This window comes from Sander lucioperca, chromosome 14 (assembly GCF_008315115.2).
Source record: "Sander lucioperca isolate FBNREF2018 chromosome 14, SLUC_FBN_1.2, whole genome shotgun sequence".
NCBI classification, from domain to species: Eukaryota; Metazoa; Chordata; class Actinopteri; order Perciformes; family Percidae; genus Sander; species Sander lucioperca.
Genome location: NC_050186.1, coordinates 20,679,000 through 20,693,045, shown reverse-complemented (window position 1 = coordinate 20,693,045; position 14,046 = coordinate 20,679,000). Strand labels below are relative to the sequence as shown.

Below are 14,046 nucleotides of genomic sequence, written 5' to 3'. Positions count from 1 at the left end.
GTAAATTATTTTTTATCGTCAGCAGGAATTACGCAGCTTTGACAGTGATCATAAGTTTTTTTTTAATAGTTGATTAATAATTTATCAATATAAAATTAATCAGCAACAGTTTTGATAATCAAAAAATAATTAAAATAATTTTCAAGATTCACAAATATGTGGATTTGCTACTATTTAATATAATTATTGTGAATTAAATATTTTTCTTGGTTCTGACTTTTGGTTGGACAAAACAAGAAGAAAAATGTCAGCTTGGGCCCTGGGAAATTGTGATGGGCATTTTATTATTTTCTTACACTTTTGATTGAGAAAATAACAATCACAATAATTAACAAAACAATCATGAGATGTTGCCGTATTTATTGCTTTTCACTGTATATGCTTTTGCCACAGACATTTAACACACTATATTCCTTATAACAAAAACAGATGACAGTGCACTGAAAGTTACAAAAACAAAACACAATACCAAAAACATTCAAACAAAAGCTACCAAATAAACAAAATAATTTAAATTCATAGAGGACATTTATAAACAAAGGACTTGCAGAGAGATGACATCAGTCTCAACTGAAATAAACAAAATGTGTTACAAAACATGCATATGTTACTGATGTTTTGTCTTTTTGAAAATAACTGCAAGATTAATGGCTCATATTAAAACATTTCTGAAGCAATCTGCATTAAAGATGAACATGAGTATAATTATTATCCTTTCACATTATTAATTGTAAAACTTTTATCACCATGGAAAATTTGATTTTTGATAGAGTCACAGTTTAATTCAAATCAATAAGAAATGATGCCCTTTACTACCTTGTTTTCACTTGATGTATACACTCCATAAAAAGAGGGAGTATATGTAATATTTCATATATTTAGTGTGTATCCTAATTTCCCATCACTTGCATATAAAATAGGACACAAACTACAGCTACAGCAAACACTAGGACCAGTTTATTTACAAATGCAGTGTCCAGAGACGACGGGGGCCGAGACGACTGATCGCTGGACATCTCAGAGGTGTCGTCTTCTGAAGAAGTGGGAGAGGAGCTGGAGGCTTCAGCAGCGGCAGTCCTTCCTTCCTCTGCTCCTCCAAGGCGGTGTTGAGGAAAGCCAGCGCTTTTTGGGGGAAGACAGCCGCGGAGAAGAGGTTGCAGTCAGGAACGAAGAAGTGAGGGAGGAGGCCTCTGCGAGCGTAGAACTGCAGAGCCCCGACGAGGTTCAGGAAGCAGGCAGGGAGCTGCTGGCAAGCCCACATGGAGTCGTCAAACCTGACAGGTGGAAGAAGACGTCAGAGAAATGATGATACTGACAGATATTTATCAGTAGTTTTTACAACCTGTACTACTACTATCATTTCAAACACCACTACAACTTCTATTGCTACAACAAACTACCAATGATTGCTAAATAAAGCTGCAACTGGTGATTATTTGTATTATTTATTAATCATCTAAACTTCATTAAATGATTAATTCATTACCCTTGTGCATAGGGACATTTTTTAAATTCTTAATAATTATAATAATTATTGCTGTGTTAATGCATATGGAATACATTTTCTGGTGGTTCAACCTCAGCTCCTATAATACGTATATAATAAACTGTGAAGCCAAACTCTCATTCAGAGCCTTAAAAACAAAAATGTCCCCATTGAAACCCATTAAAACTAAAATGTTTGATCCCACGGCCATTACACAATAAAATCATGCATTCTATTATATCAGACTTTCAATCTAGAGCCCTGCTTTATAATTGTAGTTTTTACTATTTTCCACCAGATTGAGCCATTTTCTTACGTTTGCCCAATGGGGCAAATACATGCTATTATCAAGGTTTTCAATGGGGCACTTCTGTGCTTACATGCATCTACTAATGATTTTATTAATTAATCTGTCGCATTTAGTAAAATGCCAAGAAAATAGTAAAAAATGATGAAAAGATGTAGCCTAGAAATCTAGACGCACCCTAGCGGCAGCAAATGTAATTTGCAGCCAGGGGGGTCTAGCAACTCTCCGTTGGGTTGCAAGCTGGAAAAACCAAACTCTGGCCGGGCCAATCACATCGTGTATAGAGTTGGTGGGCGGGCTTATGGCTGCTGCTGCTGGGAACAGCGGTCTTTCAAATTGGCTTTGGCCGCGACTCTGGAAGACTTGGAGTTAAGCTTTTCTTTGAGAAAAGAACAAAGAACGGCACTGAAGTCATTGTTAAAAAAGGAAGATTTGTTCGGGGGGTTTGGCGACTGGATACCTTCTTCGTTACTCTGGTTGGTTGTAGCGCTATCCTATTGCATGCAGAGAGAATTTGAAAGACAACCATTTATCCCGCCCCTCGGATTGAGCCCTGCCAATGGTGAGTTCCCAGACTGTCACCCAACATCTTGATGTGGGTTTGGCTTGTCAGGCTAGAAAATATGTCTTTTAACCTTCAAAACGGACTCTTTTGGCCACTTGGGGGCAGTGGAAAGAAGTTAAAACATATAAAATTTTACGGTTGATATGTTAGCAAACAGTTGCTTTTCCACCTCCAGCAGACACGGAGCAACATTCAGGGTTCAAAATTAACTTTTTTGTCCACTAGCCAAATGGCTAGTCAATGTTCACATTTCACCAGCCACTCAATAGAGTACCATTGCGAGTGTAGCAAATCAACCAGCCACTTGCATATTTTACCAGCATTTGGCTAGTAGATGGTGCTAATTTGGAACCCTGGCAACATTATCATTCATTTGTAATTGTGTTTCTGTCCAATTTTCACTCTCTTTTAGCTCTGTTTTTGGTCTCCTGCAGGAAATATCTGTCTCTTTAGGTGCTAAATGCTCCACTTTGTTCACCAGCTAGTCTCTAACTGTGTATGTCTGCTGTTTGGTACTGAGCAGGTTGTATACAGTGGGTTTTTAGAGTTTTCTTTCACTGAAAATGATGCTATGAGAGCGGTGAGAGTGAACCAAAAGTGTAAGGTTGCAGACTGGGCAGCTAAACAATGAGCTGAAACTTGTTGTAAAGCTCTGTAAAGCCGAGCAGAGCTGCACATTCAGGTGATAATTATCTGTGGGTTCATCACTATGACTTCTTTCACATTGTAACATTGTTTAAAAAAATATAGATAATAGATGCTTTAAATGCACAAACATCCAATAATATTCACTTAACTATTGGCACTTTTACTGAAACCGTTACTGCTACAACAACGTCCACACATCAGTACTGCTGCTACAACAGCTACTTACGAGACTTCTACAACAACTACTGGTGTTATCGTTTCCATTACCATCACAATGACGATATTTTAATAATAATTACCTAATGGACAGGGTGTGGAGGAAGGCGGTCTTCCCATGGTACGAGCAGAGGTGATCCAGCTCTTTGGGGAAACGTTGTTTCAGGCCCTCAATCAGAGACTTGAGGAGCATCAAGCACTGTTTACTACCAGAGAGAAGATTAAATCATTTATTGTAAAAGGGCCACAAGAAAAACTATTTATTCCAACTAAATTTGTCAACTGTTTATCTAAAAACTTGAAAAGCTTCTTCAGTTGGCGGCTTTTATAATGTCCTTTTTTCAAATCTCTTCACCTTTTGTGCTTCTATTAAATTGTTGACTATGTACAGAATTTACTGTTTTCTTTTAAAGTACTACATCACCTTTAATAAGGCACGCTTTATAAAGGGTTTACAAGTTGTAAGTAATTGTATTATTGGTTCAATAATAATTTAGATTAGTTATAAACCATTTATAAGAACAAAGTTGGGGTTGCCAGGTTTGAAAAATCCTTTGTGTTTGGTAATAATGCAGTTATTCATGATGGTAATAAATGTTTATCTTTAATAAGCCATCACATATGTAGTTATAAATGTTAATTAGTCATTAATAAAAGGTTGTATTATCAAATCTGAAGTCTAATAAGTTAAGTTAATAAATGGATTGTCTGCAGCCCTTTTCTGGTCAAATGGTCGACCAGTCAAAGAGATTTTTCACAACCTGGCAATCTTATTATTCTGGTCTATAAAGCATTTGTAAAGGATTTCTTAACTAATCAAACCATTAATTAAAACTAAGAAACCCTTTATAAAAAAGTGTCTCATTAGAAAGTGGTATAGAAAATGCTATAAATACTAAACATGCAATCAGTTGCATTTTTAAAATTTTTTATTTTTTATTTCTTTTTATTGAGCTACAGAGTATTGTACAGACAGAGTGAATTAGTCAAGTCAGTGCTCATTCATTTTTCTTTTTTTTTAGAACAGTGAAAGTAAAATTACAGCTATTAATCTGTATACATAAAACAGTTGTTACAGAAAAACACAATTAAAGCACACAATGTAGAACCGGAGAAGAACTACTAAAGAACGGAGGTAGAGATAAAAAAAAAAAAAAAAAATAGAAAAAAATAAATAAATAAAAAATAAAAATAAAAATAAAAAAATGGATAGTGCATATAAGAGAGTTTCGTGCCTCTATACCCTACCCAATCCCAGTCTGTTGTTTCTACTCATCTAACTCACTCGGAAGGTATAGTAAAACAGTGTATATATGTATTTTATAACTTTCATTGTAATCAGTTGCATTTTTAAAGCACTTTTATCAACATGTTACTATTCAACTGATACCACGCTGTCCTGTGTGACGCTGCACGGCTCCTACAGCTAACGAAAGGATTCGATGTGGAGGATGTGAAAATAAACAGTGCAGAGTCTCACCGGCAGCATTTGGTGGCTTTGCTCTCACAGCAGGTTTTCTTGTTGCCATGGCTCCTGATGATTTTCTTCTCAACGTGAGAGAAAGAAATCCTCCAACTTTCTATGACAGACAGAGAAAAACAAACCTGAAGGGATGATTTCACTGTAAAAACAACTTCAGGTCGGAAAGTTTTTTCTTGCAGAAACATCATTGACAAATAAACTGACTTCTATATTTCGTCACAGTCACTGCTGTTCACATACAACAACAGCCAGACCGACGTTTCTCTCACCTTTGGCGTCCTCGCTGAGGTTTCGTCCTTTGAGCCTCTTTGGTATGAAGTAACACGGTAAACTTTTGATTTCTTGGCGAACCTTCTTTCCCAGCCATTTGTCAACATCTGGGCCGTTACGCACAGCGAGCGGCCAGCCCTGACAGGAGGGAATCTTCAGACAGGAACAAGGACAAGTGTTACATTAAGGTCAATACTACTGTCACTATTACTACCTGTACTACTATTACTACCTCTACCATTACATTAGTACATAGTACCGCTACTACTGCCTTTACAATTATGACTTATAGTGCTACTACGAGAGGTAAAAGTATCAGCTTTTTGTAAAAAACTAGAGTACTAAAGTAAAGTTAGCGAAGTATTTTAGAAGTAAACAAACATTATTATCCAGTGGTGGAAAGCAAGTTCATTTATTTATAAACTTAACTTGAGTACAATTTTGAGGTACTTGTACTTTACTTCAGTGTTTCGATTTATTAAGTTATTTAAACTTCTACTCCACTGCATTTCAGGATCAAATATTATACTTTTTACTACACTACGTTTTAAAACTTTTGTTACTACAAAGTACTTTGCATAATTTGGCTCTTTTGCCCATACAAGGGAAGGAATCACTGGAGCCTCTTTACACTTTACACTTTAGTAAATGTACATAGTTACAGTACTTTTACCTTGATACCTTACAGTGACTGAGAGTATTGGGAATAAATCGTAATAAATTAAGATACAAATAAATCCCATGAATTTAATCTTCATAAAACCTTTTAAGATACTGAAATATATGCACCCTTAGTTACTGTTAACATCAAGTTAACACGGTAAAGAAAACATAGATACAGATGTGTGTATTCTATTTCAGATGTAAAATACATATTAATGCATTTGGTCTTTTTTTTTCTAATCTCCTAAATCATATCAAGATTTTAAGTATCTTTCTTCAGTGTCTGTAATCAGAGAACCATGGATGATTTTAAATCTCTGGATTTACACTACTCCTCATAAAACAAATAAAATGATTACCTCCAGAGCAGGAACCAGGTCCACAGAGATCAACTCATCACTGTTGATTTCCGGCCTGCACAGAGACAAAGTCACAGCTGGCGAGTGAATTCGCTTCCTGTTCACCTCCCAGCGACAGCCCTCCTCAGGCACTGGAAGCATGGATACATAAATATAGACAGTTATTCACGTTCCCAAAGTGAGAAGGAGGTCAACAAAATATAAAAAGAAGTGTAGAAAACGAGTCCTGATCATTCCAACTCCAACAGAAAGTAGAGGGCTGATGATTGTTACAAAAATAACAACAGATGAGGAATAAAAGGTGATGATCAGACCTTTGTAGGTCTTGAGGAACTTGCGGACCAGGCAATACATCTCACTCAGGAACTTGCTCGATGAGAGGGTGCGCTCATTCTCCAGAAGAAAGGCTTGTATGGGGCCCCGAGTGGGCCGGGCAAGATCGAGCCGGTAAAAGAGGCCGCCGTCGAGGTCGGTCATGTTGACGCGTGAGGGAACCTGAAGCTTCAGCATCATGTCAAACTCATCGGGGCTGTGGATCTGAGATTCAACGCAACACAGAGACAGTGGTGGTGCTTGTTTGTCTTCCATACACAAGAAATGTCTGTTTACTTTCTCTCTACTGCCCAAACCATCATGCAACACTGATTTAATCTAATAATAAGCATAAGCATTAATGTGTATCACTTTCAGTGGGGCTAATTTTAATGACTTATATAAATAACACATTTTCTCTACTGGAAGGGCACCCTTTTTCACAACCTTTTTGGTCTGAGGTAGCCCCACAGTCCTGTCAGATGAACTCAAGTACCCCTTCATCGATTCCCAATCTGTGTCCCAAATGGATAACACTATTCATTATATAAAAGTGGACAATTGTTAATTTTTTCATACAATTGAACTATCAATAATTAGGTTGGTTTGGTCGACAAGCACACAACTAATACTCAGAGTGAAGCTGAATGTTACAACTATTTATCCATTACTTTTAGTTAATCATTTGAACTGTTTAGTCATTTCTTTTAGCTATTTATTTCTAGCATTACTTTAAGCTACCTGCTTCTGTACTCACTTGCTACCTAGTTTTTACACACTTGAACATTACATAAGGACGTAGTGTTCAGGTGTTACAGTTGACTTAATGTTAATATGTAGATATATTTGTTTAATCAAATCAGTTTCAATTTTTTTCAAATTAGTTGAGCTACTCTGCAATCATTCCACGTAACCCCTGGCAACTGCAGAAGTACCCCTGGTTGGGAATCACAGCCCTAGAGGGCACTGCATCATGTTTTATCCACCATAACGTCATCCAAGGGGGCACTTTTGCTGCAGTCGCCTTGGGTCCCCCCTGAGTCCACCAGTGTTTGCAGTAGTCTCTGTGGCTGTGTTGTTGCCATCAGAAATTGGGAGTTTTAATCACAACCTCACCTTAACTTTCTCAAAGTAGCTGCCGGTGTTGAGGAAGTCAGCTGACTGGAAGAAAGGCTGATCTCTGCTGCTCCGCAGGAATTTCAGCAGGTTGTCTTGGAAATCGTTGACCACCTCTGCAGCCCATCGGCGGTCGGTCATCCGGATCTTGAGGTCTTTAGCGTTGAGTTTGATCCAGCTGGTCAGCTCCGGGGAGACGGAGAGCGACTCCTCAAACACTTTGGATCCCTCCTCTGCCAAGAGACAAGGACTGTAGCTAAGTACATTTACTCAACTTCATTTCATTTCATTTATTTTTTATTTCGAACAAAACTAAAAATACATATACACATACAGCATGTACCTATATACATACACACATACATACATACATATGCATATACATACAAATACACATACATACACATATATATACATATATATCTATACAATAAAAAGTGAGTAGTAACACACCAAAGGAAAAAGAACAATATCCATACAGTGTTTACAAGTAATATTAAAAAATACTATTACCATTAGATTAGTAGTAGATTTTTGTAGCACAGCACCGCTACAAACATATGATGATGATCTTATAGACCATGATGCATTGCTGTAGATTAAACTACCCACCAGTATATAAAGGAGTTAAAATGAGCACAACCTTAAACATCTACAGCAGGAAAATGCAACACACACATAATGCAGCAGTAATATTAATCCAGAAACATCAGATATAAAAGTAAAACCCTGACAGGGAACATTTTACTGCACAATAAATACTTGTAGTGGAGTATTTTCACAGTGTGGTATTGATACTTTTACTTAAGTAAAGGATGTAAATAGTTCTACATCACTCACATCAAGCAACCATGCCAACAGAAAAACGTATTTTGAGATGAGGATGTCAAAGTTTTACACACTGAAATGAATTTAAAGTGCAGCATCACCTGCAGCTTGTTGTTGCTGATCTTTTTGTCTCTGTCTTGCTGGTGTGAGTCGTGCAGGACTCAGCTTCCCTCTGGTGTCGTCTTTACGCTGCTTTGCTTCAGTCAGACCGCCCTTCACATCTCTGTCCTCTCTGTCCATAACTCACACGTCTCAGCCTTGAATATTTATCTACACGAAACAGAGAAACACCATTTTATTGAACATTAGAGACTAGTAAAAAAGTTTGGATTGAAAGTTTTTAGTGTGTATGTCTGATGAAAGGACACAAGAGAACGATTTGTCCTAATGGGCATCAGGTCACTGTGATTTAACTAAGTCACACAGCGTGTACGTTATTATGGCATTAAAAATATAAGTAGGCTTAACTCAAACACAAGTTAAGGTACTGTTTCCACCCAAAAACTTTAAGTATTATAAACATTACAGTCAATCTTTACATTTGATGTAGGTTTGCCTGATGTTTACTGATAATGTGCACTCCAAAATAGTAAGTTAGTAAAACTAAACAAACTAAATATTGGGAGTGTTATGTAATAATGTATGTATTTATGTCCATCTGCAACACATTGCACAAACAATATTACTGTAATGTTTCTTTTGATGTTTTCCAGCTGCTAACTTAAGGTGTTTCACAGTGCCTTGCAAAATTATTCACCCCCCTTGGCTTTTTACCTATTTTGTCACATTACAGCCTTTAGTTCAATGTTTTTTTAATCTAAACTGTATGTGATGGATCAGAACCCAATAGTCTAAGTTGGTGAAGTGAAATGAGAAAAATATATACATAAAACTATTTTTTATAAATAAAAAACTGAAAATTGGCATGTGTATGTATTCACCCCCTTTGTTATGAAGCCCATAAAAAGCTCTGGTGCAACCAATTACCTTCAGAAGTCACATAATTAGTGAAATGATGTCCACCTGTGTGCAATCTAAGTGTCACATGATCTGTCATTACATATACACACCTTTTTTGAAAGGCCCCAGAGGCTGCAACACCTAAGCAAGAGGCACCACTAACCAAACACTGCCATTTAGACCAAGGAACTCTCCAGACAAGTAGGGGACAATGTTGTCGAGAAGTACAAGTCAAGGTTAGGTTATAAAAAAAATCCAAATCTTTGATGATCCCCAGGAGCACCATCAAATCTATCATAACCAAATCTGAAGAACATGGCGCAACAGCAAACCTGCCAAGAGACGGCCGCCCACCAAAACTCACGGACCGGGCAAGGAGGGCATTAATCAGAGAGGCAGCACCGAGACCTAAGGTAACCCTGGAGGAGCTGCAGAGTTCCACAGCAGAGACTGGAGTATCTGTACATAGGACGACAATAAGCCGTACGCTCCATAGAGTTGGGCTTTATGGCAGAGTGGCCAGAAGAAAGCCATTACTAGCAAAAAACAAATTGGCACGTTTTGAGTTTGCGAAAAGGCATGTGGGAGACTCCCAAAATGTATGGAGGTAGGTGCTCTGGTCTGATGAGACTAAAATTGAACTTTTCGGCCATCAAAGAAAACGCTATGTCTGCCGCAAACCCAACACATCACATCACCCAAAGAACACCATCCCCACAGTAAAACATGGCGGTGGCAGCATCATGCTGTGGGGATGTTTTTCAGCAGCCGGGACTGGGAAACTGGTCAGAGTTGAGGGAAAGATGGATGGTGCCAAACACAGGGATATTCTTGACGAAAACCTGTACCACTCTGTGCGTGATTTGAGGCTAGGACGAAGGTTCACCTTCCAGCAGGACAATGACCCCAAACACACTGCTAAAGCAACACTTGAGTGGTTTAAGGGGAAACATGTAAATGTGTTGGAATGGCCTAGTCAAAGCCCAGACCTCAAGCCAATAGAAAATCTCTGGTCAGACTTAAAGATTGCTGTTCACAAGCGCAAACCATCCAACTTGAAGGAGCAGTTTTGCAAGGAGGAATGGGAAAAAATCCCAGTGGTAAGATGTGGCAAGCTCATAGAGACGTAGAGCTAATTGCCGCAAAAGGTGGCTCTACAAAGTATTGACTTTAGGGGGGTGAATAGTTATGCACATTGACTTTTTCTGTTATTTTGTCCTATTTGTTGTTTGCTTCACAAAAAAAAAAAAAAAAAAAAAAAAAAAAATCTTCAAAGTTGTGGGCATGTTCTGTAAATTAAATGATGCAAATCCTCAAAAAAATCCATGTTAATTAAATGCCAAGGGGGGTGAATAATTTGGGGGTGGCAGTAGCTCAGGGAGTTGGGTTGGGAGCCGGAGGGTCGCCGGTTCAAGTCCCAGTACGGACCAAAGTACAGAGTGTGGATTGGTAGCTGGATGGAGATGCCAGTTCACCTCCTGGGCACTGTCAGGTGCCCTTGAGCAAGGCACCGTACCCCCCCAACCGCTCAGGGCGCTGGCAGCACTGGCAGCCCACTCACTCTGACATCTCTCCATTTGTGCATGAATAGGTCCTGAGCATGTGTGTATTTCAGGCCTGTGTGTAGTGATTTCTAACAGAGTGTAAATTGTAATTTCCCCACTGGGGATCAATAAACAGTATAAATTATACTTTTGCAAGGCAGTGTACATCTATGACCCAGGGCCCACTGCTGTCTTATATAATCCATACACAAAACAACCTGTAACAGTTTTCTTGGCGTGAATGTATATGGATCTTTGTGTGTTACTGTTATGTTAACTGTAGTTTGTTTGTACATGTTTACATGTGGTGTGTATATAGGCTATGTGCTGTCACCAGTGTTCCTTTAAAATGCCCAAGACAAAGTTCTCCTAAGGGAGACAATAAAGTCTTATCTTACTGCAAGTCACAGCAAACAGCAGAGACCAGCACAAACCAGGAATGATCTCATGCTTCCGGTTTTATGGTGATTTATTGTATTAGTCTTATGTCTTGTATTGTTTGTATTTTCTTGTTGAGGTCTGAGTTTTGTGTTTTAATGTATATATTGTTGAGTTTGTTTTGTCTTTTATGTCTTTGTTGTTAAGTTTTATGTATTTTAAAGGCCCATCAAGGGAAGGGCATGGTAAATTAGCCTAGGGTATAAATGGTGTGTGGCATAGTTTTATGCTACATACTTGTCCCTATACAAATAAATATGAAAAAAAGAAACCAGTGGAAGGCACTGCACACTGTAGAAACAAATGAAACTGTTAGAAACCAGTACATTCTACAATGGAAACCATTACAATCTATTAGAGACCAATTACAGAAAACATGGATAGATAAATAGACAGATATATCAAAATATATATTAGTTAGTACAACAGATAGATAACTCACCTGTGTTTTAGAAGCTTCTGTTGCAAACAGAGATGGTGACTATTGTGTGTCTTTCCTTCTCTCCAGCTCTATCCACTCTCTTTCCTTTCACTTTCAATTTCCATGAAATGGAAATCTGAGGATAATGCCTCTTCCTCCCTAATGGATACCTGTCTGTCTAGAATCATTTTACAAACACTTAAAGGTTAAAATGGTGCCAGTTCCACTCCTAAATAATCAGTGTCACACTATAACAGTGCACACCTTTCTTCAGGTTACGTGGCCGTTCATATTGTACCAACTAAATAATAGGTTGCCATTTAACTTCTTATAGTGATGTAACAAGTTCCACAATAGGCGTGCAAATCACAAAAAAACTGCATTTACAGTGAGGAAAATAAGTATTTGAACACCCTGCTATTTTGCAAGTTCTCCCACTTAGAAATCATGGAGGGGTCTGAAATTGTCATCGTAGGTGCATGTCCACTGTGAGAGACATAATCTAAAAAAAAAAATCCAGAAATCACAATGTATGATTTTTAAACTATTTATTTGTATGATACAGCTGCAAATAAGTATTTGAACACCTGAGAAAATCAATGTTAATATTTGGTACAGTAGCCTTTGTTTGCAATTACAGAGGTCAAACATTTCCTGTAGTTTTTCACCAGGTTTGCACACACTGCAGGAGGGATTTTGGCCCACTCCTCCACACAGATCTTCTCTAGATCAGTCAGGTTTCTGGGCTGTCGCTGAGAAACACGGAGTTTGAGCTCCCTCCAAAGATTCTCTATTGGGTTTAGGTCTGGAGACTGGCTAGGCCACGCCAGAACCTTGATATGCTTCTTACAGAGCCACTCCTTGGTATCCTGGCTGTGTGCTTCGGGTCATTGTCATGTTGGAAGACCCAGCCTCGACCCATCTTCAATGCTCTAACTGAGGGAAGGAGGTTGTTCCCCAAAATCTCGCAATACATGGCCCGGTCATCCTCTCCTTAATACAGTGCAGTCGCCCTGTCCCATGTGCAGAAAAACACCCCCAAAGCATGATGCTACCACCCCCATGCTTCACAGTAGGGATGGTGTTCTTGGGATGGTACTCATCATTCTTCTTCCTCCAAACACGGTTAGTGGAATTATGACCAAAAAGTTCTATATTGGTCTCATCTGACCACATGACTTTCTCCCATGACTCCTCTGGATCATCCAAATGGTCATTGGCAAACTTAAGACGGGCCTTGACATGTGCTGGTTTAAGCAGGGGAACCTTCCGTGCCATGCATGATTTCAAACCATGACGTCTTAGTGTATTACCAACAGTAACCTTGGAAACGGTGGTCCCAGCTCTTTTCAGGTCATTGACCAGCTCCTCCCGTGTAGTTCTGGGCTGATTTCTCACCTTTCTTAGGATCATTGAGACCCCACGAGGTGAGATCTTGCATGGAGCCCCAGTCCGACGGAGATTGACAGTCATGTTTAGCTTCTTCCATTTTCTAATGATTGCTCCAACAGTGGACCTTTTTCCACCTTTTTTTCCTTTTTTTACCATTTCCCCGTAGCCCTTTCCAGCCTTGTGGAGGTGTACAATTTTGTCTCTAGTGTCTTTGGACAGCTCTTTGGTCTTGGCCATGTTAGTAGTTGGATTCTTACTGATTGTATGGGGTGGACAGGTGTCTTTATGCAGCTAACGACCTCAAACAGGTGCATCTAATTTAGGATAATAAATGGAGTGGAGGTGGACATTTTAAAGGCAGACTAGGGTCAGAATTCTAGCTGATAGACAGGTGTTCAAATACTTATTTGCAGCTGTATCATACAAATAAATAGTTAAAAAATCATTTATTGTGATTTCTGGATTTTTTTTTAGATTATGTCTCTCACAGTGGACATGCACCTACGATGACAATTTCAGACCCCTGCATGATTTCTAAGTGGGAGAACTTGCAAAATAGCAGGGTGTTCAAATACTTATTTTCCTCACTATATGAAGACTTGAAACCAGTCTTGCCCAGTTGAGAGTTGTTATGAGGCACTTATAAAGCTGATCATTCCTGTGGTCTCATGGTTAGCTCTGAACAGATGCCCAAAATCTTTGTATCCTGGAAACTCTTTCAAACCAAAATTCTCTACTTTTGGGCAGATTAAGCTGGAGGAACTTGAACAGATGAAGCAAGATAAATATTGGTTGAGAATACTATTGAATGCTTGTAAGAAATCCCAAACTAAGAAATGGCTGAAGGATACATATGTTGAGAAAGGGACAACAATTCTAATTTACATTTCATCCTTCGGACCAGACTTTGTGTAAATGTTAGCAAAATGAATACTTGTTTTCCTTCTCCTCATGTTATAAAGGTATTCATGTTCATAAGATGTTCATGTTGACTTGGTTTATGTAGTTTATAATGGCCATAAACTACATAAACCAAGT

General features: G+C 38.5%; 1 protein-coding gene across 1 annotated transcript; it reads right to left on the bottom strand.

Annotated features, from left to right (window-relative positions):
• Nucleotides 1-265: 265 nt before the first annotated feature.
• Nucleotides 266-14,046, bottom strand: LOC116047115 (cyclic GMP-AMP synthase). Its single transcript, XM_035991330.1, is given in 11 exon segments — nt 266-1,042; nt 1,045-1,274; nt 3,306-3,428; nt 4,703-4,802; nt 4,975-5,128; nt 5,998-6,128; nt 6,312-6,534; nt 7,426-7,658; nt 8,355-8,523; nt 11,638-11,845; nt 14,036-14,046. Coding segments are annotated over 9 exon segments (1,485 nt in total). The 5' UTR covers nt 8,494-8,523; nt 11,638-11,845; nt 14,036-14,046; the 3' UTR covers nt 266-890.